At 42.4% G+C, this 25,256-nt stretch overlaps 1 protein-coding gene across 10 annotated transcripts in view; it reads right to left on the minus strand.

The window, feature by feature from the left end:
* Positions 1-4,496: 4,496 nt before the first annotated feature.
* Positions 4,497-25,256, minus strand: part of LOC125457484 (TRAF2 and NCK-interacting protein kinase) — a 228,425-nt gene continuing 207,665 nt past the window's right edge. For 9 of the 10 annotated variants that reach the window (XM_059651186.1, XM_059651181.1, XM_059651180.1 and 6 more), the window contains 10 exons: positions 24,138-24,305; positions 18,772-18,874; positions 15,894-16,064; positions 14,135-14,278; positions 13,679-13,813; positions 7,164-7,264; positions 6,930-7,079; positions 5,869-6,028; positions 5,640-5,779; positions 4,497-4,973 (listed from right to left, as the gene is read on the minus strand). In XM_059651186.1, the coding sequence (XP_059507169.1) occupies positions 4,890-4,973; positions 5,640-5,779; positions 5,869-6,028; positions 6,930-7,079; positions 7,164-7,264; positions 13,679-13,813; positions 14,135-14,278; positions 15,894-16,064; positions 18,772-18,874; positions 24,138-24,305 (1,356 nt within the window). In that variant the 3' untranslated portion in view covers positions 4,497-4,889. The remainder of the gene's footprint in view (positions 4,974-5,639; positions 5,780-5,868; positions 6,029-6,929; positions 7,080-7,163; positions 7,265-13,678; positions 13,814-14,134; positions 14,279-15,893; positions 16,065-18,771; positions 18,875-24,137; positions 24,306-25,256) is intronic. The other variant, XM_059651183.1, reaches the window with a different exon arrangement.

Below are 25,256 nucleotides of genomic sequence, written 5' to 3' on the forward strand. Positions count from 1 at the left end.
GGAAACGACCATTAATTAGTCAGTTAAGGGCCTCACTGGGTTTTTGGTCAATTAAGGGCCTCACTGGGGTAAAGGTGGGTGGCTCTAATTGCAGAGAAGTCAGGGCGGGACAGGGGAAAAGTGAGCAGGGTCTGTAGGAAATTTACAGCACCCTCCCCTCCCCCTATCTCACTATGACAACTTGCAGAAGTGAACCATAAACTTCTGCCCAAAATTAAGCACCAAGCTCCACGCAACAATATTTTAGGGCAATGGCTAAAACTCTGATCAGAGATGGTTTAAGAACCACATTAAAGGAACAAATCGATGGAGAGTAGTGGACTGGCTCGGAAGGGAATTCCAGAGCTTGGATTCAGGTGACTACAGGTACAGACACCAATAGCAGTGCAATGGAAATCCAGGATGCTCAAGAGGCCAGAATTAGAGGAGTGCAGAGATCTTGCAGGCTTTTAGAGCTGGAGAAGGTCACTGAGATAAGGAGAAGCAAGACCATAGAAGAATACGAAAACAGGAATGACGACTTTAAAAGTAAGCAGGAACAGGAGGCAGCCTATTCCACATCTCAATGTGTTACACAGGGAACAGGGGAGGCCACTCAGCCACCTTATGCCTGTTGCACAGGAAGAGAATTTGAAGTTATTTGAGGTAATTCATACATAGGATAACAGATACCTGGGAGTGAGTTACAGTCTCACATCTAATGAAGTAGTTCAGTGGGTTTGTATATAACATAACAGATCCCCAGGACTGAGTTAAAAACTGGAATCTAATCAAGGGGTTTACAGCAGTTAATGAGTAACAGATATCTGGAAGTGAGTTACAGTCTGCAAACTAATCACAGGTTTTGAAAGTGTTTATGTGGAATAACAGACCCCTGGGATGAGTTACAGGCTGGCACCTTATCAAATGATTCAGGTGGAGTTCCTTTCTTCACTTGTGGTTTTCCTTTCTCAAGGCCCTTTCACTCCTTGGTCTGTTTAACAGAAACAGGAGAAGAATCCTCATTCCTTCGATCTGTTACACAGGAATTCAGAAGGCCGTTCTGTCCCTCAATGTTACTTTGCCAATCAGCTCGTTTCTTGACTTGGGTCCATAAAATGCACTGAACTAAAATGCATCAAATTTTGAAGTTTTCAATTGAGCCTCACACTCAGACTCAGTGGCTTCTCTGTAGATAAGTGCATCTTGGCATCACCCCCTAGAAAGTCGGAACTTTATGTTAGTGTTCCGTCTTCATGTTCCCCACACCAGAAGAATTAGCTTTGTAGTACCTACCTCCTTAAATTCTTTGTCTTTTCTGCACTTAGTACAACCAGGCTGTGAGTGGGTAATGAGCACAAGACTACATGCAGCATAATCAAACACACATCATTTTTCCTTTAAAGGTTAGAAATCTCTCTAAATTATCAACTTCCATATATCAGTGCGAGTGTGAACAGAATGCATGCTCTCCATCTTGTTATCAGTTCATCATCGAGTTCCTGTTCAGGGTCAAAAAGAAAACTTGGCTGCGTCCATCCGAATGCACAGATGCAAAGGAAACCTGGGGAATTACAGAGGGTTAGTGCTCGGGTTACAGCACAGGCAGAATGTACAGGAGTGAATGTATTTGAATGGTTCAGAGTAGTGTGATTACAATGGCATCAGGCAGGTGGACCTCTCAGAATATGAATTCCTTGACTGAGGCTGTTAATCTGGTCCAATCAGGGAGCACTGGCTGATAGATATAAACAGGAATGTCAGAGGTTCTCTTCACCCAGAGGTGGCTTTGAGGATGCAGACCAGTTTCAAGTACTAAGTATGTAAAGTAAATAAGGAGTGACTTGGTGACAGGATACTAGCCTCCATGGAGTTATTTGAGGTAATTCATACATAGGATAACAGATACCTGGGAGTGAGTTACAGTCTCACATCTAATGAAGTAGTTCAGTGGGTTTGTATATAACATAACAGATCCCCAGGACTGAGTTAAAAACTGGAATCTAATCAAGGGGTTTACAGCAGTTAATGTGTAACAGATATCTGGAAGTGAGTTACAGTCTGCAAACCAATCACAGGTTTTGAAAGTGTTTATGTGGAATAACAGACCCCTGGGATGAGTTACAGGCTGGCACCTTATCAAATGATTCAGGTGGAGTTCCTTTCTTCACTTGTGGTTTTCCTTTCTCAAGGTACGATAAAAATATCCAGAACTGAGTTATAGGCAAAAATCTAATTGAGGGGTTCAGGGTGGATTATATAGATAATATCAGAATCCCAGGATCAGAATCAAACTCAAACTCAAATCAAAACCAAACTTATGGACGGAGATCTAATCAAGGGGGTCCAATAGGATTTATAAAGTAACATATACGAGTGAATTAGACACTGGAATTTAGTTGAAGGATTTGGTGAAGACTATACAATATATTGTTTAATAGAAATCTGGGTGTGCATAAGATATTTTATATAATCGTGGGGTTTCAGGTGAAATATGCATAGAATAATAGATACCAGAAGTGAATTATAGACTGGAGCCTTATTGATGGGTTCATGCTGATTTTTTTTAATCGAATAACAGGCACCAGGAAGTGAGTTATAGATTGAAACCTAATTGGGGGTTCAGTGGGATTTTTATGTAGATCAACCGATATCAGGGATTGCGGTACAGGCTAGAATCTAATCAAACATTTCAGGGTTTTATATCTACAATAATAGATCACCTGGAATATGTTACAGACTGGAATCTAGTCTCGGGTTCAGGATGTTCATACAGAGAATAGGTATCCTGGAATGAGTTACAGATTAGAATTTAAATAGAAACCAAAGAGTAGGGGATGTCTTTTGAAAGTACTATAACAAAAAAAAGTAAGAAAATGACACATTTAATTTATTTTTTTTAAAAAAAGCTTCAAGCTTGACTTAATACCTGCTGTTAAAACAGCTACACACAAAATGATAAAAGGAGGTAGGTTAAAAAACAGGAAATTACATAGATTGATCCATGACAACACTCTAATCCGTAATCAGCCATGCCCTGCAGCTATTTAAGGAAAGAATATTCTTCACATCACTCAGTTCAATCATAACCATTTAGACAGATACACAAGTGGGTTCTATAGAGGAGCAGAACTCATCAAGCTCCCAAATAACACACGCTACGTCCCCACATTTTGTCCCCAGCCCCCTAACCACACCCCTCCCCCTCACAGGGTAATTCATAATGTAGAAATCCATTTCTTCTTTTTGGCTTTTGCATTTTCAAAACAAACAAAACGCCACCAAAATGATTGAAGGCTGGGCACATGTGACTGAGTAACATCTGTGATCACCTCCTTAGCACTGATGTGTCAACCTCCAACCTGCCTTCACTTCCAGCTTTGTCCTTTACTGCCAACCTACCAAGTGTTTGATCAAAACAAACATATGTGCAAACTGCCTTCCCCTGCCGAACAGCCACCACCAACATTGGAACATTCAGCAATCGCACTGGGTGTGGGGAGGAAGTGTTTCTGATAGCGTCAGGAGGGTAGTCTGCCATCTATAACTGGTCTGACTGTGTGTACCTCCAGACACATAGCAATGAGGTTAACTCTTAACCACTGTCAGAAACAGCTGAATGAGCCACTCAGATCAAAGACCTTAAGAAGTCAGCAACAAATGTTGTCCTTGGCAATGATGTTCACATTTGTGAAAGAATTGCAGGAAATCTCCACACCATCTTGAGGCTATTGGAATAAATTCATGACTGAAGCCATGGGGGAGGATACAAGTGTAGTTGGCAGAGCGTAGCAAGATGCTGGGAACACCCTTTTTGATTGGCTGTTTTGTCTGGCACTGAACCCTTTCATATCACTTAGAAGGATTATATCGCCAAAATGATCCTGCAGCAGTCCACCCTCCATTTCCCTTTTTCCTCCCTTCTACCACCTCCCTTGGTCCCCTCACCCCTCCCTCCATCTTCTCTCACCCACTCTTGACACTTCCAGGCAGTTTCTAAAAAGACTTTTCACCAGAGTAATGCTGTCTTCTCTCCTGTTCCAAAAGTGACATTATGGATTCCTTTGTGACCAGTCAGTTCAACAGGAATAGATCCCCAAAGGAAATTCCTGAGATTAAAACTTAGTGAACTGAAATAGACCCAATAATTCACTAGGCTCAGAGCCTAACACTAGATATAGTCAAAGTGTAAAAACACTTCTGTAAATTAAGCCACCCAGCCACATACTGAACCTTTCCACTAAGCTAGTGATAGAATTGCTATGCTGTTCTATCAACTTTGAAATTAGTAGTAATTCTCCTTTAAATGATTGATTTTCCTTTGTTATGATTGAAACATTTACCCCATCGTTAGAATTATCAGTAATGACTGCACTTTTTTTTAACCAGGCCAGTGGCCTTGCTTCTGATGATCAGAAAAAAGACAAAGATTTTGGGGAAAATATGGTGGTTCATTTGCCTGCTGATACCAGCCCCACACCCACTGCCCACCCCCACCAACACCCACCCCTGCCCATTCCCACAACCTTCTCCACTACTGGAGACAGCAGCAGCAGCATCATGCTTTCTCTCTAACTCCCTCCCTATGTTCAGATCTGGCACAGTGTGGCCAGCAGGAAAATAACACCATCACCTTCAGGATATCCTGATGCTAAGAGGTCTTCACAGCTGGTCTCAATGTTGAGGGTTTTCCCTCCAAGACCCTTGCCACGCACACAAAGTTTACCGGGACTTAAAAAAAATCATCACTATCATCTCAAGATACGCAACACAGGCTTTGTTATATTGCATTAGTCCTTTTATATCCGTGACATCAAGAGGTTTTTTCCTTTAAAGGTTAGAAATCTCTCTAAATTGTCGACTTCCACATGTCAGTGCGAGTGTGAACAGAATGTGAGCTCTCCAGCTTGTTACCAGTTCATCATCGAGTTCCTGTTCAGGGTCATGAAGAAAACTTGGCTGCTTCCACCCGAACGCACAGATGCAAAGAAAACCTGGAAATTACAGACGTTTAGTGCTCAGGTTACAGTATTGACAGAATGTACAGGAATAAGTTACAGGCTGGAATGTAATCAAGGAGTTTATAGATATATAATAAGAGAAACACAGGAGTGAGTTACAGGCTGGAATCTAATTGTGAATTTCAGGGGTTTATATACAGAATAACAAATACCTGGAAGGGAATTATCGCTTGAACCTAATTGAGGGGGTTTACCGATAGAATTACAGATATGCAGGAGCAATTTATAGACCGGAAGCTAACGAACCATTCAGGGGTTTACATCGAGAATAAAAGATACCTCAGAGTGAATTACAGATTGGAGTTGGGACCCATATTGATTGTAAGCTGTGCAACATTGAAGCCACAACAATATCTAGATGATCCTGTCCAGACCTAGCAGTAGTCTTCCCCTTTATATTATCATGTTTGTGGCTGTGGATGAAATATTAAAAGGCTGCTCCACTTAAACAAATATAGGTCACACAAAAAAAGAACAGGGGAATCATCGATCTGGTGCTCCATTGTTTGCAAGGTTTATCTCTACACTGAGTGCAGATTAAGCTCACAGCTTTCAAGGGAAACAGACATGGGCCATACATTTAATCCAAGGTCAATGTGGTTGACTGTAGCTTGACTGAGAGTAGGAATTGCTTCTCACCTTGTCATTTCTCTCGCACAGAAACTTCAAGCGTTGTGCTCTCTTGTGCATGAAAACTCCATCCAAGTGCCCAGTTTCCACTGATCGAATCTCAATGGCCTTCTCGCCCCAGCCCATTATCTGGCTGGAATGGATGTAGGCTGCAGTGAAAAAACAGGAAGTTCCATTATGCAGATGGCAGACACTGAGGGGCAGGCAAAAAATGAGAGGAAGCTCTCTGTGACCTTACCGACAGACGTGGGCATCTCCCCCCATTGCAACACAATGTCCTTGGTGATTCGCCCATACGTATTGACATAAACCCCCTCATCCTCATAACACAGCAGCATTTCCATCCCATCCGTTTTGGGGAGAATAATGAGAGCATGAGGTGTGATGTTGCCCTGAATCTGGTTTGAAAATTTTCACAAACATCATTAATCAACACGGAAAAAGATAAAAGCCAAGACAGCAAGGACAATCAGGGAAGGAAAGAGACAGGTAAGACAGACAGGAAAAAAGAGAGAAATGGACAGAGAAATAGAAAGAAAGGCAGTGAGAGGAGAAGGAGAGAGATTGGGATGGTAAGGGAAAGAGAGAAATAGATTTCTATGACAGATGACAAGATTCTGCCCTTCAAAATTAAGTTAACTCTTACACTGACCTAGGAAAATGAAGGACATTAGCTTTAAAGTTCCAGACCAGAAGTGTTGGTTAAAATCCTGAATGTGTTAATTAAAGTTGAGCAAGTTTAGGCTTGGTTATATGATGATATCGGGGGAAGGCTATCAGATTTTCATGATTGGGTGTTGAAACCACAGCTAAGCTGAACTCTACTTGAGATGGAGAAGGGAATTCTCCTGGAATTTTGACTACAGTGATGGGATGCTATTGGAAGTAACAGGATTGTATTTTATTGTGGTGATTCTGGGTTTCAGTGACCTTGTCAAACCCTAAAGAAGAGTTCTATCAAGCCAGATTTTAATCTGACTTGTGCACTGCTAACCTCAGCTGGGATCATATCAGCTGCCTGAAAAGGGTGGTAGGAGCCAATGCAATGGTAACTTTTATAAAGGACTCGATAAATATTTCAAACGGAACAATCTAGAAAACTGTGGTGAGGAAAGAGTGGGAATAATTGAATAGTTCTTTCAAACAGATGGCTCAGACATCATGGCATCCTTCAAGGTGATATCATTCTAAATCGTTACAACACATACAATGTTGCAGGGTTTCATGTTACTTGGGCTACGGCAAATAGGACAGAAGGCTTCTCTACCATGAATCAGAACAGTGGAACATTCCACTTACATGTGATGGTATATAAATGTCATAGACATTCCCTGAATCGACATCAATCACATGGAAACCAGTGTGAGACCCATAGATAACCTTTAACCTTTGCCCTTCTTCCACCGTCAGGTCAACCAATAATGGTTTGTGCTGAAGATCTGCAAAAGACTGTTGAGAGGAGCTCATTATTTGAAATGGCTGATGGCAGCTTTGGGAAAAACAATAATATGAGTTTGTCTTGTCAAAGTTTACCTTGAAGGCCATGAATTTGTGATAAGGCTTTGGTGCCCAGGCATAAATTTCCACTGCATTCTTCAAAGCGATCACAAGGAACCTAATCCTCTCATATTTAACTGCAAATTGAAAGGAAACAAAGTAATTGATGGAATTGGCAAAAAAGAATCAGAGCAGAAATAAGGAGACCAAAAGAGAAGTTGTTGAAGAAATTTCGCAGTTCTGACAACGTCTCTGGAGAGAAAACAGAGTGAACATTTTGTTAACATTAACTCTGTTTTCCCTCCACAAATGCTGCCAGACCTGCTGAGTTTCTTCAGCAATTTCTGTTTTAGTTTCAGATTTCCAGCATTCACAGTACTGTGTTTTGGTTTATTTCAGAGGTGTGGGGAATTATTTTTAAATCAGTGAGTTTTTACTCTCTGCAATGTGCTATCTGAGAGGATTATGGAGGCAAATTCAATAGGAACTTTCGGAAGGAAATTATTAACTTCCAAATTACTTGTAAAGGAGAAACAGCAAGAAACAGCAGGCACGTGGAACTAATCGCAACTAACAGTTCAGAAAGAAGACAAGCTCTAAGTGAGAAAGATTTGCTGTGGGCTTCACAACAAATAAACACATTTTATTAGCATCATGATGTTATCGGGCATGTGTACTCTGGTATTTTCAGACCTTGAACTTGCAGTCAGAAAGTGGGGAAATTATAATGAGGAACAAAGGTATGGCAGAACAATTAAATGCATATTTCAGTTTTGTCTTCACAGTGGAGGATACAAATAATATCCCAAGAATGTTGGGGAATACATGGTCTAGTGAAGGAGAAGAACTGAAGAATATCAGCAGGAATAGAGAAATAGTGTTGGGGAAACTGATGGGGTTAAAGGCCAGCGAAACCCCAGGGCACGACAATGTATATCCCAGAGTACCTAAGGGAGTGGCTTTAGGAATAATGGATGCAATGATGGTCATCTTTCAAGATTTTACAGACTATGGAACAGTTCCAATGCATCAGTCGGTAGCTGACATAAACCCATTATTCAAAAGTGGAGGTAGAGACAAAACAGGGAATTACAGATGGGCTCGCCTGTAATTGGTATTGAGGAAAATACTAGGGTGCACTGTAAAAGATTTGATAGCAAAGCCACTGGAAAACAATGACAGGATTGGAAAGAGTCAGCATAATTTATGAAAGGGAAATCACGCTTGACAAATCTGTTGGAAATTTTTAAGGATTATTCACCGAACTGGGCGAATTAGTGGATGTGGTTTAGTTTGATTTTCAGAAGGTTTTTAATAAGGTTTTACATAAAGAGATTAGCATGGAAACTTAAAGCTAAGTGTACTGACATGAACAGAGAGGAAACAAAGAGTAGGAATAAATGGGTCATTTTCTGCGTGGAAGCCAGTAACCGTTAAGTAATAAGACCATATGACATAGGAGTGGAAGTAAGGCCATTCGGCCAGCAAGTCCATTCCATCATTTAATCGTGGCTGATGGGCATTTCAACTCTACTTCCCTGCACTCTCCCCATAGCCCTTGATTCCTTCTGAGATCAAGTATTTATCAATCTCTGCCTTGAAGGCATTTAACGTCTCAGCCTCCACTGCGCTCCATCGCAATGAATTCCCCAGGCCCGCTACTCTCTGGCTGAAGAAATATCTCCTCATTTCAGTTTTAAATTGACCCCCTCTAATTCTAAGGCTGTGTCCTCGGGTCCTAGTCTCCCCGCCCAACGGAAACAACTTCCCAGCGTCCACCCTTTCTAAGCCATACATTATCTTGTGAGTTTCTATTAGATCTCCCCTCAACCTTCTAAACTCTAATGAATACAATCCCAGGATCTTTAGCCGCTCATCGTACGTTAAACCTACCATTCCAGGGATTATCCTTGTGAATCTCTGCTGGACACGCTCCAGCGACAGTATGTCCTTCCTGAGATGTGGGACCCAAAATTGGACACAGTATTCTAAATGAGGCCTAACTAGAGCCTTATAAAGCCTCAGAAGCACATCGCTGCATTTATATTCCAACCCTCTTGAGATAAATGACAACATTACATTTGCTTTCTTAATCATTTTCTCTACCTGCAAGTTACCTTTTTGAGAATCCTGCACCAACACTCCCAGATCCCTTTGCACTTCAGCTTTATGAATTTTCCCACTGTTTAGAAAATAGTCCATGCCTGTATTCTTTTTTCCAAAGTGCAAAACCTCGCATTTGCTCACGTTGAATTTCATCAGCCATTTCCTGGACCATTCTCCTAAACTGTCTAAATCTTTCTGCAGCCTCCCCACCTCCTCTGCACTACCTGCCTGTCCACCTATCTTCATATCATTGGCAAACTTCGCCAGAGTGCCCCCAATCCCTTCATCCAGATCATTAATATACAAGGTGAACAGCTGCGGCCCCAACACTGAACCCTGCAGGACACCACATGTCACCGGTTGCCATTCTGAAAAAGAGCCTTTTAACCCAATTCTCTGCCATCTGTCAGACAGCCAATCCTCAATCCAAGCCAGTAGCTCACCTTGAACACCATGGGCCCTCATCTTACTCAGCAGCCTCCCGTGAGGCACCTTATCAAAGGCCTTTTGGAAGTCTAGATAGATAACATCCACTGGGTTTCCCTGGCCTAACCAACTTGTTACCTCTTCAAAGAATTCTAACAGGTTTGTCAGGCACAACCTCCACTTACTAAATCCATGCTGACTTGCTCTAATCTGACCCTGCACTTCCAGGAATTTAGAAATCTCATCCCTGACAATGGATTCAAGAATTTTACCAGCAACCGAGATTAGGTTAATCGGCCTATAATTTTCCATCTTTTGCCTTGATCCTTTCTTAAACAAGGGGGTTACAACAGCAATTTTCCAAACATCTGGGACTTTCCCAGACTCCAGTGACTTTTGAAAGATCACAACCAAAGCCTCCGCTATTTCCTCAGCCACCTCCCTCAGAACTCTAATGCAGGAATCAGTGTTGAACTCCAGCTATTCACAATATATATTAATAAATGAGGGAACTAAATGCTATATTTCAAAGTTTGCAGGCAGCACAAAATTGAGTGGGATGGTGAGCTGACATAAGGATGCAGAGATACTTCAGTGTGATTTGGACAAGTTGAGTGAGTGTGCAAATGCATGGCATATGCAATAGAATGTGGATAAATTTGTTGTTATCTACGTTGGTAACAAAAACCAGGAAAGTGGATGATTATCTGAATGATGGTAGATTGGGAAAGGGGGAGGTGCAATGAGACATAGCTTTCCTTGTGCACCAGTTGCTGAAAGTAAGCATGCAGGCACAGCAAGTGGTGAAGAAGGCAAATGGCCTTCATAGCCAGAGAATTTGAACACAGGAGCATGGATTTCGTGCTGCAATTGTACAGGGCCTTGATGAGTCTACACCTAGAGCATTCTGCACAGGTCTGGTCTCTTAATCTGAGGAAGGGTGTTCTGACTATGGAGGGAGTGCACAAAGGTTTACTAGACTAATTCCTGGGATGGCAAGACTGATATATGAAGAGAGACTGGACTGGTTCAGGTGTTGACTCGAGTTTAGAAGTATGAGAAGTGATCTCATAGAAGTCTATAAAATTCTAAAAGGACTAGACAAGACAAATGCAGAAAGAATGTTCCCAGTGACTGGGGAGTACAGAAGAAGGGGTTTACAGTCTAAGGATATGGGGTAGGCCATTCAAAACTGAGAGGAGAAGAAATGTCTTCACACAGAAAGTGATGCGCCTGTCAAATTCTCTGCCTCTGAAAGGGTTAAGGCCAAAATATTGAACATTTTCAAGAAGGAGTTAGACATAGTCCCTAGAGTTAAACAGATCAAAGGGTGTATGGCGAAAGATGGTATAGGGTCCGGGGTAGAATGATCAGTCATGATCATACTGAATGGCCTTCTCCTGTTCCTATTTGCTTTGTGTCTGTATTGCTCATTGAGCGCTTAATTCAGTTAGTAAAAGCAGTTTATGTTTGTTAAGAAGTTAATTCATTTTTATTCTTTTGTGGGGTAGAAATGTTTGTAGCCCATCCCTAATTTCGCTTAAAAGATGGAAGTAATCTCTTACTTTGAATCACCTCTGTTCCTGACCTGTAGAGAAACATATGGTGCTGTTAGGGAGTGAGGTTCAGTGTCGGGAACAGTGATACAGTTCCAAATCAGGATGGTGGGTGGCTTGAAAGGGAATTTCCGGAAATGCCAGTTTTTGTGCTCCTAAGATGCTGCTTGGTGTGCTGTGTTCATCCAGCCCCGCACTTTGTTATCTTAATCTGGAGGTGTTGTGTTCCCATCTGTCTGCTGCCTTGGCTGTTGCTGGGTGGGAGAAATCATTGGCTTGGAAAGTGCCATCGAAAAGAAGCTTGGCGAGGCGCTGCAGTGCATCTTATAACACACTGTTGTTGCTGTGCGTCGGTGGTGGAGGGAGTGGATGCTGTAAGTTACAGACATGGTGTCAAGAAAATGAGCAGCTTTGGCTGAAATGATTTTTTGCAGTTGGAAGAAACAACCTGCTCAGACACGCACATATACAAACAAGTATCGATTACTCGGTACTTTCAGCCTGTTCCACCGTTTGATAAGCCATAGTTGATCTGATTTTAATCTCATATCTACATTTCTCCCCAGTGATCTTTTGTCTCCTCAAGAATCTTTTGCTAACTCAAAAAAATTAAAAAGTAATTTTAAATTCAAGCTTTGGGGAGCTATTTACCCGTAATATTTTTTCAATTGCAATTATTGTCTATGACTAAAACGGTACCCCAACAGCAACACCACAGCAACTCAAGAGGCTAACATTGTACAACTTAGTTCAAGTCTGAAGCTGATACTTTAGTCTTTAGGGAAAAATACCGGGATGTGGCCTCTTCGTGAGTGACTCAGGTTCGATCCCTGTTTATGCTGACTGTGTTAACCGCAGCCAGTGGAAATGTCGGGTTACCCTCAGGATCCCAGTGAAGGAAACTAGGCAGCACTCCAGAGCAGTTCTGGAATTCCTCCTGTGTCAAAACTGACTGAAAATAAGATCACCCCGAGAACACTGTGCCCTTTCTCAGCACCAGACTTTATGAAGGATCTGTTAACCTTTGAAGAAGTGCAGGAAAGAACATTACCAGGACTCCTATAAATAATTCAGGAAAATGATCACTGAGATGCACAAGTTTAAAGGTGATTTAATGACATCTTCAGGATATTGAAAGGTTTTTTTTTCTGGTTGGAGAATGTCTAATTAAAATTCAAGCCAGGTCAATCAGAAGGAAAATTAGGAAAAACGTCTTCACATCAAGGTTGTTGGAAGTTGAGACCTGTCTTGTACAAAAGAAAATGTGGTGGCATTTCACCAATAATTTTAATTCCAGGACTGTTAGATTTTTGCTAGATGTGAATGACATTGAGACCAGACGGGTGGATAATGTTGATGTATAAATCAACCATGACATTTTTATTCAAACAGATTTTAAGAGCTGAATGGCCTGATTTATGTTCCTAAAATGAGTGGCTGACCGATGCATGCCAAGAGAAAATTTCTCCTATTTTGGCAGAATTTAGATATTTCAGAGGAGAAGATAAAGAAATCAAAGAGAGAGGATGAGAAGAGACCGGCAGCTAAGATAAAAGGGAATCAAAACATCTTCAGTAAATAATAAAATGTGGTGAAAAGAATACTGTGGCTGACTGGACAGCAAAAAGGAAATGGAGGCAAGGAGATAGGGGGCATGCCTGTCCAGGTTGTAGTGAAAAAAGGGGTAATGAAGACAATTTAAGAGTTTAAAATTGATATGGTGGTGGTATTGGATATTCAAGTTTACAAGGCATCAGGATTGAATGAGATGTATCCAAGGCCATTAAAAAGAGTGAAAATGGAAAATTTTGTTAAACTAACCTGCTGAAGTTTTGCGATGAGGTAACAGAGGGTTGATTAGGGCTACTCTGGAGATGTGGATTACATACACGTCCAAAAGGCATTTGATATAGTGCCATACAACAGTGAGAAAGTTACAGCTCATGCAATAAAAAGGACTGTAACAATATGGATATTAATTTGAATAAGTGATTAGAAACTGAGAGTATTGCATAATGGATGTATTTTGGACTGGAGGAAGTTTTATACTGGAGTTCCTCAAGGACTGTCATTAGAATCTCTGCTCTTCCTGATACATATGGCTTAGATCTGGGTCTGCTGGGCACAATATCAAAACTTGGAGATGGCAAGAAACTTGGAAAGATTGTGAACTATGAGGAGGATAGTGTGGAACTGCAAAAGGATGTGAACAGGTTGGTGGGATGGACAGACATATGACAAATGAAATTTAATACAGAGAGGTATGATGTCATTAATTGCAGTAGAAAGGAACCAGAGAGAAAATATAAACTGAAGCTGTCAACTCTTAAGGGGGTGCAGGAGCAGAGGGGCCTGAAAACATTTGTGCTTAAATGATTGAAGGTTGCAGGACAGGTTGAGAGAGTGGTTTATAGAGTAATTAATTAACTAAAGTCTATGATGGACATTAAATTTGTTACATACCAACTTTGTAATGTACGCAGCCCTCCAAATCACCAACTGTGGTCCAGCCCTGTTTCTTCTCCACCTCAGGATCATTGTGCAATATCCTATTCTTCAACCAAGACAGGTAATACACCCTCAATTTATTCTTCTTACCTGAACAGTGGATAAAATTGCTCAAAATGAACCTCTCTCTCATAGCACCAAGTCACATTCTGTCTGGCACAATTGTTACATGTTAAATCTCAGTTGGTCTTTGCTGCTGTCCTTTTCAGTAATTTGCATTTTCATGACTTTCGACGGATGAAGAAAGTTTACTTTGGCTCATCATTTCCAAACCTCAAAAAGACTTTAAGAAAGTTGGATTAACTTGTTAAACTTGAATGATCAAAAATGAACTATTTCTTCTCTTCTGCACTTGACGAATGGCTGACATGGATCATGTAAGTGCGCTAAAGATGCCAAGTGATCCCTTACCAGATATCGTCACGAGGATGTTAAGACCCTCCAGTACATCCATCTGATGGAAGCGCCTCCGATTGATGAGGTTGTAAACCTTCCCCTGGCCACTTCTATCCAGTAACATTAAACCATTTTCTGTGCCCACCAACAGGTTCACTCCTGTAGCACAAGGGAAAACAGAATAGCTGTTAGCTTCAGAGAAAGAGATTGGTGTCTGATAGAAATAAATCAGATGCAATCCTTCCTGATGTCGAAGCTTTTCTTTCTCACCAGGAACCTGGACAACTTGGAGCAGATTCTTACCAGGCCTATTTCCTTAAATGCTGCTTTTATTTGTTCGTTCATCAAGATGATCACCCTGGTTCGGGGAAACATTTAAATAGCCCAGTCTAACTGCTAATGGGAATCCCTAGTCAAGCTTGCAAAATACAGTCTCACCAGTTCCAGTTCAAATCAAATCAGATGCTGTCTCACAGCATCACAGCCCAGCATGGACGAGTACTGAATGGGTACACAGATAGATAAAACAGACAAACAATATGGTTAGGAATATATGTTAGCCCAGACAGAAACACTCACGTCCCATGATTGGAAGAAAAACGTCCAAACACTGTAGGTAGATTAACAATGCCATTATGAAGCGAGTACCAATTTTTTTTACAGTGGCTTTGAAGGCATTACAATATATTTACAAGTCAGTATGGAGCGAAGCTTGCAGACAATGATGTTCCCATTCACATGATGCCGATCTCTTCCTCATGGGTTTGGAAGACACTGTCTAAGGATCTTTGTCCTGGTTGGTGCCAAGCTGCTCGAATGCTCTTGGAGCTGCACCCATCTAGGCAAATAGGGACTGTTCCATCACTCCCCTGGCTTGGACCTTGTGAATGGTGGACTGACTTTGGGGAGTCAAGAGGTGAGTTACTTGCTGCGGGGTTCCTAGCCTCTGACCTATTCATGTAACAACAGAATTTACATGGTGAATGTAGCTTCTGGTAAGTGATAAACCCCAAGATGTTGACTGTGGGGATTCAACGACATCATTCAATGTCGAGAGAGAATGGTCACAGTCTTGTTTGTTGGAGATGGTAATTGTCTTCGGTCTTATTTGGTGTGAATGTTATTTGCCACTTGTCAATGCAAGCCTGGATATTGTCCAGATCTTGTTGCATTTGGACATGGAGTGCCTCGGTGCCTAAGGAATCACCTAAAGAGTCATGAATGCTGCTGAACATTGCACAATTATCAGCAAGTATCCTCATCTCTGACAGTAAAATGGAAGGAAAGTCATTGATGAAGCAACTGAGGACGGTTGGGCTGAGGACACTACATTGAGCAGCTCCTGCTGACAAGTCCTGGAGCTGAAATGGCTGAGCTGAATGAGCAAAACCATCTTCCTTTGAGTTGAAAACGAGCCCAACCTTTAGTGGGTTGGTGCCTCACCCAGATGAGGCAAATTGCACAGTAAGGCTGCAGATGCCACTCTGACTTACACAGGACCCAATAACCTGGGCATTCATGGTGATGGAACTTCAGCAGATTCAGCCTGGCAAGTTGGCGGGGGGTGGGGGGGCAGTGGCTGATGTCGAATAGTGATCTCAGTCTAGACGCTTCTGCTGTGGCCCCAGAAAATAAAAGCACAGGCATGGATGAAGAGCAGAGTGTGATTAATATGAGACCTCTCATGGTCACATGAGTGATTCCGTTGAGGAGAACAGAGAGCTAATCACTGGAAGAGAGACTTAGGGGAGGGTGGAAATCATATGTAGCTCACCCCAAAGTGCTGCGCAGAGTATTTCAGAGTTGAACCGCTTCTTGTATTTTCGGATCTCCGGGGTGTCACTATGGGGTCGGATGTTCGTCGGGTTGACATTTACCACAGAGATCTTCCGAACTTCATTCAGCTTTGCCTGTTCCTGTCGGAGCATCTCACTGGAGAACATTGCTAGAGGAACAGAAGAGCCAATTAAAGTCGCAGGAAGAAATGGCACCAAGGGATCTAACCCAATGACACCAGAGAACTGATCCTGACCACTGTGAATTACCTGTTTCATTTAATGACACATGGCAGCAAAGCTGTGCACAGCAAGACCCCACAAAGATCAATGTGATAATGATAGACGCCCTACAGTGTGGAAACAGGCCCTTTGGCCCAACAAGTCCACACTGACCCTTAGAGCACCACACCCAGACCTATCCCTCCATAAGCCACTTAAATCTCCACATCTCTGAACTCTATGGGCAATTTAGCATGGACAATCTACTGAACCTGCACATCTTTGGACCTAGGGAGGAAACCGGAGCACCCAGAGGAAACCCACGCAGACACAGGGAAAGCGTGCAAATGCCACACAGACAGTCACCCAAGGGTGGAATTGAACCTGAATTCCTGGCGATGTGAGGCAGCAGTGCTAAGCACTGAGCCACAGTGCCACACCAACTGTCCAGCTCATCACTTTTCATGATGCTAGCTGGCAGTTAACTATTGGCTGAGTACTGGGGAGTGCTCTCCTGCTCTTCATTGATATAATGTGGTGGGATTGTTCACATTCAGCTGAGGGTGTAAATGTTGAAAGGACAGAACTCTTGTCGTTCCACACCCTCTGTCAGTGTCAGTGTATTGTGGGATCAAGCCTGTGAGGTGGGAATGGATCTCACAGCACTGTAAATCAGAGCCAAAAGTGCTATCCACAGAATCCTGAAACTGATTTACTTTCTTTCTGCTGGCCAGCTACATCCCTCCCCCTACACCTCAACGCTGCCCTCCCTCAAAAATTAGGCCAAGATCTGCTACATGTCATTGGGTGGGTTGCAGGGGATGTTTTGCTGAGTCCTTTCCACTTGTTGCTGCCTGTTCATTTCTGGCAGGCAGCAAAGAGAGGATAATTACAGCAAATCAACGTGAGCAAATGCGAGGTCTTGCACTTTGGAAGAAAGAATACAGGCATGGGCTATTTTCTAACGGTGAGGAAATTCATAAAGCGGTGCAAAGGGATCTGGGAGTGCTAGTCCAGAATTCTCTGAAGGTTAACTTGCAGGTTGAGTCCATGATTAAGAAAGCGAATGTGATGTTGTCACTTACCTCAAGAGGATTGGAATATAAAAGCAGTGATGTGCTTCTGAGACTTTATAAAGCTCTAGTTAGGCCCCATTTAGAATACTGTGTCCAATTTTGGGCCCCACACCTCAGGAAGGATATACTGGCACTGGAGCGTGTCCAGCGGAGATTCACACGGATGATCCCTGGAACGGTAGCCCTAACATACAATGAACAGCTGAGGATCCTGGGATTGTAATAATTAGAGTTTAGAAGGTTGAGGGGAGATCTAATAGAAACTTACAAGATAATGCATGGCTCAGAAAGGGTGGACGCTGGGAAGTTGTTTCCGTTAGGCAGGGAGACAAGGGCCAGTGGGCTCAGCCTTAGAATTAGAGGGGGTCAATTTAGAATGGAAAAAAGGAGACATTTCTTCAGGCAAAGAGTGGTGGGCCTGTGGAATTCATTGTCACGGAGCGCAGTGGAGGCTGAGACGTTAAATGCCTTCAAGGCAAAGATTGATAAATTCTTGATCTCGCAAGGAATTAAGGGCTACAGGGAGAGTGCGGTAAGTGGAGTTGAAATGCCCATCAGCCATGATTAAATGGCAGAGTGGGCTCAATGGGCCGAATGGCCTTACTTCCACTGCTATGTCTTATGGTCTTATGATCTAAATCAAGCTCAACCAAGATCCGTCACGATATTATCAGGTTCTGCTGAGAAACAAGTTTTTTAAAAAATCACTGAATTGTACAGCAATGGCTTTAGCAGTTCAGATCCTTGGCTCCATTATTCAAGAGGGATAGGGAGGAAGGAAAGAAATTGAACCTTCACAGTTGATGAAATATTTTGAAGCATTGCTGCTGTTGTTAGTCAGAATGTAATGGGAGATGGTGGAGCAGTAGTCACTAAATTCCCAGGGGACCAGTGTATTGCTCTCTCACAGGAGTGAGACAACTGGTGATGAATTTAACCTGAAGGTCATCAGGTCTCAGGCAGGTATCAAGTTCGAGAAGTTGGGACTTCCTTGGTAACCTCAGCTGGTTTGGAATCAAACTTGTGCCATTGGCATCAATGTGCCATGTCAAACCGCCATCCAGCCAACTGAAATATCCAAGTGGTAATGTCACTGGGCTACGAATCTAAAGGCCCAGGCCAATGCTTGGCAGATAAGACTTCAAATCCGAACACTGCATCAAGTGAGATTCAATACAATTATTAAAAAGTCCAACTTAAAATCGAATCTCAGTAACTAACCCATAATTGATTGTAAAAATCCATCTGGTTCAGTAGTGTCCTTTCAGGGAACTGGTTTTGTCCCCATGTGATTCCTTATGCACAGTTGCCTCTGAAACCCCAGCATATCATTCGGTTAAAGGATAACTAGGGATGGGTAATAAACATCGGCCTTGGCAAGTACTCCCACATCCCATGAAATGAATAAGATAACAGGCTCATGGTTTTGAGGAATGGTTTAAAGACCAGGATCCTCTTACTAAGCTCAGAGTGCTACCTCTCAGCCAAGATGATAGCTTATCATTCCTCTATCAAATGCAAACCTGTGGATGGTTCTGCAAAGTTTACAGTGTCCTTGTCAGTTGCAGTTGGCACTTACCTGTTGCTGATGACTCTTCCTCACTGCCACTTGGTGATGTCTGAAATACCCTTGGGTCCACAAATGGAGTGAAGGATGATTTTGTGCCTGTGCCCCGGCCATACTGCAACACAGAAATACGCCTTTTCACTTCAAGAACAGTACCTTGGTGAAGCACCAATGCCTTGTAGATTATAGCAACAACAAATACCCATCTTTATGTCACACCTTTAGTGAAGTAAATTACCATTAAGTATTTCACAGGAGCGTTATAAACCACAGCCAGACATTGAGCAACATGAGGAGGTACTTGGACAGATGATCAAAAAGGTAGATTTTGAGGATGGTTTTCATAGAGGATATAAAGGGCAAAAAGGAGAGAGAGCAATACGCCCTCTAATTTTTGCTTGCTGTGCACAGCTGTTTGATTCGACTGAACAGTCCCTTCAATAATGAGGTGCTGTAGTGTAGGCCTGCATTTTAAAGAGAACATTGCCTACGAGTAGCCTCTGGTCTTCATACAGCACATTCTCAATTGCAACATGACCACAAGTTAACACAACTTTAAAGGAATATTGGCAGAGAGGTGTGGACAGGTTTAGAAAAGGGCTTCTTGAGTTAGGCTGCAGGCAGCTAAGAGCACAGCTGCCCGGGTTGGGGAGATGAAAGTTGGGGTTGCAGAAGAGACCAAAATTGAGCTCTCAGAGGATTGGAAGTTTGGAAGAGGTTAGAGAGATAGGGAGCAAGTGAGGTCATGGAGGAATCTGAAAGCAAGGCTGCCTTTAGGGCCTAACTACTGCCATCTGTCCCATGACGGAGTTTTGTTAGTGTCCAACGTGGATCACTCGTTCAGTAACCTAGCCAAATTGGAACTATTGGACGAACAAAGTGGAGAGCTAGGTGAACACAGCAGGCCGAGCAGCATCGGAGGAGCAGGAAAGCTGATGTTTCAGGCAGAGACCCTTCAGAAGTTTCTGAAGAAGGGTCTCTGACCAAAATGTCAGCTTTCCTGCTCGTCCGATGCTGCTTGGCCTGCTGTATTCATCCAGCTCTACACCTTGTTACCTCAGATTCTCCAGCATCTGCAGTTCCTACTATCTCTGGAACTATTGGACTGGCTAATTGTTTGATTAACTGGACGTTTTGCAAGGTACAGAGAGCAGCAGATACATAGGAACAACACCACCACTTACAAGTTCCCACTCACCATTCTGACTTAGAAATATTTTGCTGTTCTTTTGGCGTCACTGGGTCAAATCCTGGAACTCTCCCTAATGGTGTTGTGGGTCTACCTACACCAAATATGGTTGAAGAAGGTAGCTTATCGCCACCTTCTCAAGGGCAGTTAGAGGCTTACGAAAAATGCTGGCCCAGCTCATGGCATCCACATCTCATGAAAAGAAATTTTTTTCAACTATGATAACCATTATGTTTTGACCTCAGTGGCTTGAAGGTGTTTAAAGCATGTAGTTGACATTTAATTGCCCTCTGGGCAATTAGCGATGAACAATAAATGCTAACTAGGTGGTGACACTCAAATTTTGTTAACAAATCAAATAAAACTTGTTAGGTTAGATTTAGAACTAGGTGCCTGGGTTTGAAATCAGCATTGAAGCTTGGCCATCCTTACATTGGAAACCACATATCCCTCAGAAACATGATTATTTTCAAATATCAAAACACCCAAAACGACAAACTAAATAACCAGGTCTTATATATGTTTTCAATTGTCAGTTGATGAATAGATTTTACTCAAGACATGGTGTACTGACACTCCCTTAGTGCAGTTCTTGCTCAGTAATGACTCTGATGGTGCAGTATTTGCTCAGTACTAACCCTGTGACAGGGTAGCACTTCCTCAGTACTGACCCTCTGATACTGCAGCACTCCCTCAGTAATAACAGTTCAACAATGTGGCGTTCCTTAAATATTGACCCTCCAACAGGGCAGAGCTCCATCAGTTCTGAACCTCCTACAATGTGGCATTCCCTCAGCATTCACCTACTGACAGTAAGACGCACCCTCAGTACTGACCCACTGACAATATGGTGCTCTCTCAGTGTTGCATGAAAAAGACTAGATTATAGGCTCAAGTTAGTAAAATTCAGCTCAGTGAAGCCACTCTGAAATCCTGAGCAGACTCTGCTGGGGTGAAAAGATGATTTTCATTCAGAATTGACTGAGAGAGTCAAAGCAATTGGCAGTTTGCAAGTTATTTCCACATCTCTCTCTATTTCTCCCACATGCTCCTCCCATATGTGGCTTTCCTCTGGCAGTTTGTTAAGTGTAAGTTGTTCACATACAATGTGTAAGAGATTCTAACACAGAGCAAGATCGTGATACCGTCACCTGCTGTTCACATATCAATGTTATTTGTAGAGGTCACTGCAGGGAGCAATGCTGGCTTTCACCCTCTTTAAATGCAAAGACCCACGTTTAAATCAGCCTTGATCTGGCATTGCAAGATCTCTTTTATTGTGCAACACAGAATAGACATTGAACCAGGGTCAAAATCTCCTTTTGAGATTCTCTCAAGGGATACCTGTTCATGCTTGCGGGCTTTTAGGGGCTCTCTTTCGACTTATAATGGTTCTGTAGGTTTTCAGATGAGACATATTCTTGCCCTTTAATTTACTTGATACATGGTGCCATCACATACCAATAGTACTGCCTTAATTAAGATTGGTAAATGAGCTCACACAGAAGCAGAATTAGATGAACTTGTCAGTGCCCTAAGACCACAACATATAAGGAAAGCATTAATTTCATGGATACCAGAATAGTTAAGTTGGCACAAGACATCAGATGTAAGTTAGCAAGAAAAGATTTTTTTTCCCCAAAATGATGACACACATTTCAACATGAAAAGCCCATCACCTTAAACATATCTTCCAATGACTGGTAAAGTCACAGTTAATGCTTCTGCATCATATATTCCCAAAGGTAGAATATTATAGCCAGGCAGTTTTTACCCTTTTTACTGCTCAAATGTCAATTACTCATTAAATCTAACAATTGCAGTGGAATCCATAACATTTTTTCCAAGTATTGTAGTTCTGAGGCTTACACAACCTAACACAGAACTTCAAATAGACTCCTTACCATCATGCCCCCAACTCCCCTTCCCCTTACCTTATCCTAGAAACTAGAACATCTGGCCTCAGACAGATGTGGAGCCTGATTCTGGCCTTGGCTAAAGCCCTATTCCACACCCCTCACTCCAGTAAAAGGTTCCATTGGTCAGCCCCTGTTATCATTTACTCATCTAATTGTTCGCTGCTCCCCCATTCACAGCAAGGCCTGGCCTGTGATTGGAGGAGTTACTCTATGCTATTTTCCTCCTTTCAACTTATAATAGGTGACCTTTCTCAAACTGGTCAACTCTACCAGTGAATTTACCAGGTCACTTGGGAATGTTTGGGAGTGGATTTACCTATTTCTGCTGTGTATTTCAGTGTCGCTTTGAACCCTAAATCCTTGTCATTCTTGTTACAACCAATGTGTTCAATATTGTTAAGTTTTCAAACTGCACCGACCATTTTGGGTAGAATGGATATGATCATGTGAACTACTCTGAACTCTTCTTGACAACAGGCTGGAAAAAAGATCTAAAGTGAGACTTAGGCTGTTATACTGAGAAGATAGTAAGGGGTAATTACACTTATGTATAGCAGCAGCAATCTCTAAATTTGCAATGGGGAGGCTCAGAGTTTCCCAAATTCCCAAAAAGGAACTGAGAAGTTATGTTGTAAAATGTCCATTTACTTTTAAGATAAAAGATAATTGATGCCAAGAATAGCTAACTTGCATTCCCACCTGAATATAGGCTCACGTGTCCGACAGGAAAGAGAGCAGAGGAAGGTACTCTTGACATCACAGACTTCTTGAAATAGCAAGAAACATGACAGATAGTGAACAGCAAGGGAGACAGTCTCTGGACAAGCTGATGTCATATAGCCATTAAAGGGTGCCAGGTGATTCGACCTGGTACGACTAGAAGGGAGAATCATCAGAACAACCTTTACTACGATCGGGAGATTTTACGGAACTCGGAAACTGAGGAAAGCACTCATAGTTGGTCACTTAAAGCATGGCAGAATGGGGACATGGAAACCTGCTGAAAGTTGACAGTATTGTGAACTGCTTGCCTTAACGATTGAAATTCATTGCCAGATAAATTGTATAGGAAATGTACAAGTCAAAGGTTTCTATCAGAAGTTTAGAGTATAGGCAATGTAAAGTCACAGTGGTGCCACTGGACCATAGGGCATCGCTCTTAATAGAGGGAGATGATTGGTGATGGTTTAACTTGAGTGCCACCACAATCCGGCAAGAGGAAGAGGTTAAGAAGGAAAACCCTCTACGGTAACCCCTGTTGCTGTGAGAATTGAACCCATACTTTTGGTTTCATTTTGCATTGCAAACCAGCCATCCAGCCCACTGAGCTAAAGGAAGAAACTGCCGACAAAATGAAAACAGGCTTTAGTCAATGATAATCATTTGTTACTGGAAAATCATTCAGCTTACAACTGCTTTTTTCTCATCAAAAATGATTGATCTTCATGGAGATTGTGACATTCAGTGTGCCTCAGTCCTGAATGCCACCCCATGCCAGCTCAGTTACTGGGGAAGACTTGGCAGTTAAATAAAGTAAACAGAAAACTTGAACAAAATCTTGAACATTGTGCACTTTCCTTTGGACCCAAGTCTTAGAGTTATTAATAGTAGCAGTATCATAATCCAAACTCAATTAACAATGGATTACCGTGCTTAAATTCAGGAAGGGTGAAAGCTATTACCTGCCTTAGGCTACTGATTTTCCATAATCTGTCAATTCAAATAAGCGCCGAAGAATGTGTTAGGACGTTACCAAATACCAGTTGGCACAGTGCCAACTACATTCAAAGCTGTGACACAAAAGCACAAACCCAAACTCAGTACTTGCTGAACAACTTCCACCAGCTCTTTGGAAGCCTGGCACCCCAATAACTTAGAAACTAGGCAACTACCTGGGAGTGAGTGGGAGAAGTTGGCAGCAGGAGAGGTGATGGGGTGACAATTTCAAAGAAAAAAACATGCATTTTTGGCAAGAAGTCAATGTCATGTGGAGGTCCCGATGATTCAGACAAGGACTATGTTTGCTTTGAGATGAGTTACAGAATAATTATTGCAGACCCCCCCAAGGGATGTTGGGTAGTGTTGCAGAAGAGGACCACTTGGCCCAGTGTGCTCTGTGCCAGCCCTTTCAAAGAGCTATCCAATTAATCCCATTGCAGGGTGCTTAAGCTATTCTTCCGAGTTCTATGTTGGAAGTGGCAACTTGAGTGAGAGGATATATTCCTCCCCATTATATAGAACCCCACACCCACATCACCACCACCACCTACCCCAGCTGCTGAGTCCTTTTCCTGAGCGAGTTGAGATGTGGTTCGCCCAATTGCCTCGGTTGGTGTAGTGGCAGGAGACTGGCTTTGCTGCACCAGATCGGGCAGATTGGTGTGGCTGGCAAAGCCGTTACTGTCAACATGGCCAGTCCACTTTTTGTCACCAGAATTCTGCAGAGACACAGAGAGACAGATAGATAGATAGATGGATAGATAGACAGGACAGATGGATAGACAGACACAGACAGGTGAAGCACAAACTGCTGGCTACTGATACCCAAAACTGCCAGCCTAATAAAAGGTATCATCCACCCCCAACCATATCCCTATCCCAAATCCAGCAAAGCAAGGGAAGATGGAAGTGAGGAAAACATGTAACAGGCTGGGACAATACCAAGGCTGTCAACTTCACCAGATGAAAGAGAGAAAGACTGCACTTACATAAGTGGCTTTTACAGACACAGTAAGTCCAAGAGAGCTTTACAGCCAATGAGTTTTCTTTTGCATGTGTGGCAACCATTGTAATATAGACAATGCAGTAGTCACTTTTACAGAGCCTACTCTCACAGACAGAAATCTGATAATGATGACATAATCCATTTTTTACGATATCTGTTGGAAGGATAAATAATGGCCTGGACACCAGGGGATAATTTCCCCTGCTGTTCTTCAAAATAATGATTGTGGAACCATTTGGGCCCACTTTGAGATAACAGACAGCATCCTGATTAGACACTTCATTTGAAAGACAGTACTCCTAACAGTGTAATGCTCCCCCTGACTATGTAGTGCTTTCCCAGTGCTGAGCCAGGAGAATCAGCCTAGATGTTTGTGCTAAGGAATGAGGTTTGAACCAAAACTTTTCTGATTCAAAGGCAATTGATCTGCAACTGGCCCCTTAAAGCCTGGAGGCTTCATCACATGACCATTTGCACTCACCACTGGTCATTCACCATGTTTACTTTAGCCAACTGGCTTGCTCTCAACTGTCAGGGAAACAACATTCAGAACACTAACATCGTTTGCGAGTTTTGAGAAGATTTGTAGCTCAGGTTGAGGTTCTGGATGTGAGTTTGCTCGCTGAGCTGGAAGGTTAGTTTTCAGACGTTTCGTCACCATTCT

The sequence above is a fragment of the Stegostoma tigrinum genome, chromosome 14 (genome assembly GCF_030684315.1).
Source record: "Stegostoma tigrinum isolate sSteTig4 chromosome 14, sSteTig4.hap1, whole genome shotgun sequence".
Classification (NCBI taxonomy): Eukaryota; Metazoa; Chordata; class Chondrichthyes; order Orectolobiformes; family Stegostomatidae; genus Stegostoma; species Stegostoma tigrinum.